Source organism: Kogia breviceps, chromosome 4 (assembly GCF_026419965.1).
Source record: "Kogia breviceps isolate mKogBre1 chromosome 4, mKogBre1 haplotype 1, whole genome shotgun sequence".
In the NCBI taxonomy this organism is placed as follows: Eukaryota; Metazoa; Chordata; class Mammalia; order Artiodactyla; family Physeteridae; genus Kogia; species Kogia breviceps.
In genome coordinates this window covers 139,785,295-139,786,848 of record NC_081313.1, presented here as the reverse complement: position 1 = coordinate 139,786,848, position 1,554 = coordinate 139,785,295, and the positions used below count along the sequence as shown (strand labels likewise).

The 1,554-nt window shown below is 37.8% G+C and overlaps 1 protein-coding gene across 1 annotated transcript; it reads right to left on the bottom strand.

The window, feature by feature from the left end:
• Positions 1-322: 322 nt before the first annotated feature.
• On the bottom strand, positions 323-1,321 carry LOC131756130 (tRNA wybutosine-synthesizing protein 3 homolog). The gene has a single exon (XM_059062962.2). It carries the CDS (start codon positions 1,260-1,262, stop codon positions 474-476), a length of 789 nt encoding a protein of 262 aa, XP_058918945.1. The 5' UTR covers positions 1,263-1,321; the 3' UTR covers positions 323-473.
• Positions 1,322-1,554: the final 233 nt, after the last annotated feature.

The following is a 1,554-nucleotide window of genomic DNA, read 5'->3' as shown; positions in this document are numbered from 1 at the left end:
ACACCCTCTTCAGCATTTTTTGTTTGTAGATTTTTTGATGATGGCCATTCTGACCGGTGTAAGGTGATACCTCATTGTAGTTTTGATTTGCATTTCCCTAATGTTAGTGATGTTGAGCATCCTTTCACGTGTTTGTTGGTAATCTGTATATCTTCTTTGGAGAAATGTCTATTTAGGTCTTCTGCCCATTTTGGGATTGGGTTGTTTTTTTTTTTTTTTTTTTTTTTTTAAAAATCATAATTTTATTTTTGCAATGACTGTGTGACTAAAAAAGATGGTATTTAAGAGCAAATATTGATATTATACACAGCTATTTTTAAAAGCTAAGGGTTTCCCTAAAATATAGAGAAAAATTAAATCTTGTTTTTCTGAAAGGCTGATACACTCAAAAAACTAAAATACTCCTATAAAGAGCAGCTTTATAATATATCTATTAGAAACATTATTCTACAAAGACACTTCAGAACCAAATCTCAGTAATCTTCAGGGAAGATAGTAACACTGATTCCTGGATCATCATGATCATCATTTTCAAGTTCTTTATTATTTTCTTCAGTAATATATTTGCCACATGCTTTTTCTGGGTTTCTTTTTTTCTTGTGAGTATATGATGAGTTATTTATCTCTTTGATTTTCTCTTTGGGATATGAGATCATAGAAATAGTTTCTTTTTCCAAAGCATGTTGTAGGCAGTTGTAAAACCTTTCAATTCTCTTCTTGTTTTCCTCCATTTTTTGATTTGCTATCTTTATCAGGAAGTTGATATATTCCTCTGTCACCATCAGTTTTCCTTTATGGGTTAATGGAACTTCCAAGCCATGTGTGCTCCGGACAGCCAACATAGTCTTTCTTCTCTTTCCCACTGTTATGCCGGAGTTCCTGAAACCAGAATCTATTGCCACTGAATGCAGAATCTGTGCATCCTGCAACTGTCGACACTGTACATGAAGAACAAGTGGTTCAAATTTCAAAATGGCTTCGCCATTCGCTCTCTTTAGGGCTACAATCACATCATCTTTCACACAGGGTTTGTGTGTAACCAGTAGCCAGCAACAGTTTTGCTTCTGAACCTCAGAACCATTTATACCCCGGTCTAGGAGGATGATGCGGCCAGCACAGGAACTGGTGGTGAAAAACTGTTCTCGCCCATTTAGGAGCTGCACAAGCTCTACCACATCCTCGTCCACACTGCCTTTCCGGCTGAGGTCCACTTTGCTCAGACACTGCGCCTTCCATCTTCTGAACTCTGCGCTACGATCCATGCGACGAGGGAGCCAGGGTCTGTGCTTTCACGTTAGCCTCGCCTTTCCTTGTGGGCAGCCATATTCTGTTTTTTTAATATTGAGCTGCATGAGCTGCTTGTATGCTTTGGAGATTAATCCTTTGTCAGTTGCTTCGTTTGCAAATACTTTCTCCCATTCTGAGGATTGTCTTTTCATCTTGTTTATGGTATCCTTTGCTGTGCAAAAGCTTTTAAGTTTCATTAGGTCCCATTTGTTTATTTTTTTTTTTATTTCCATTTCTCTAGGAGGTGGGTCAAAAAGGATCTTGCTG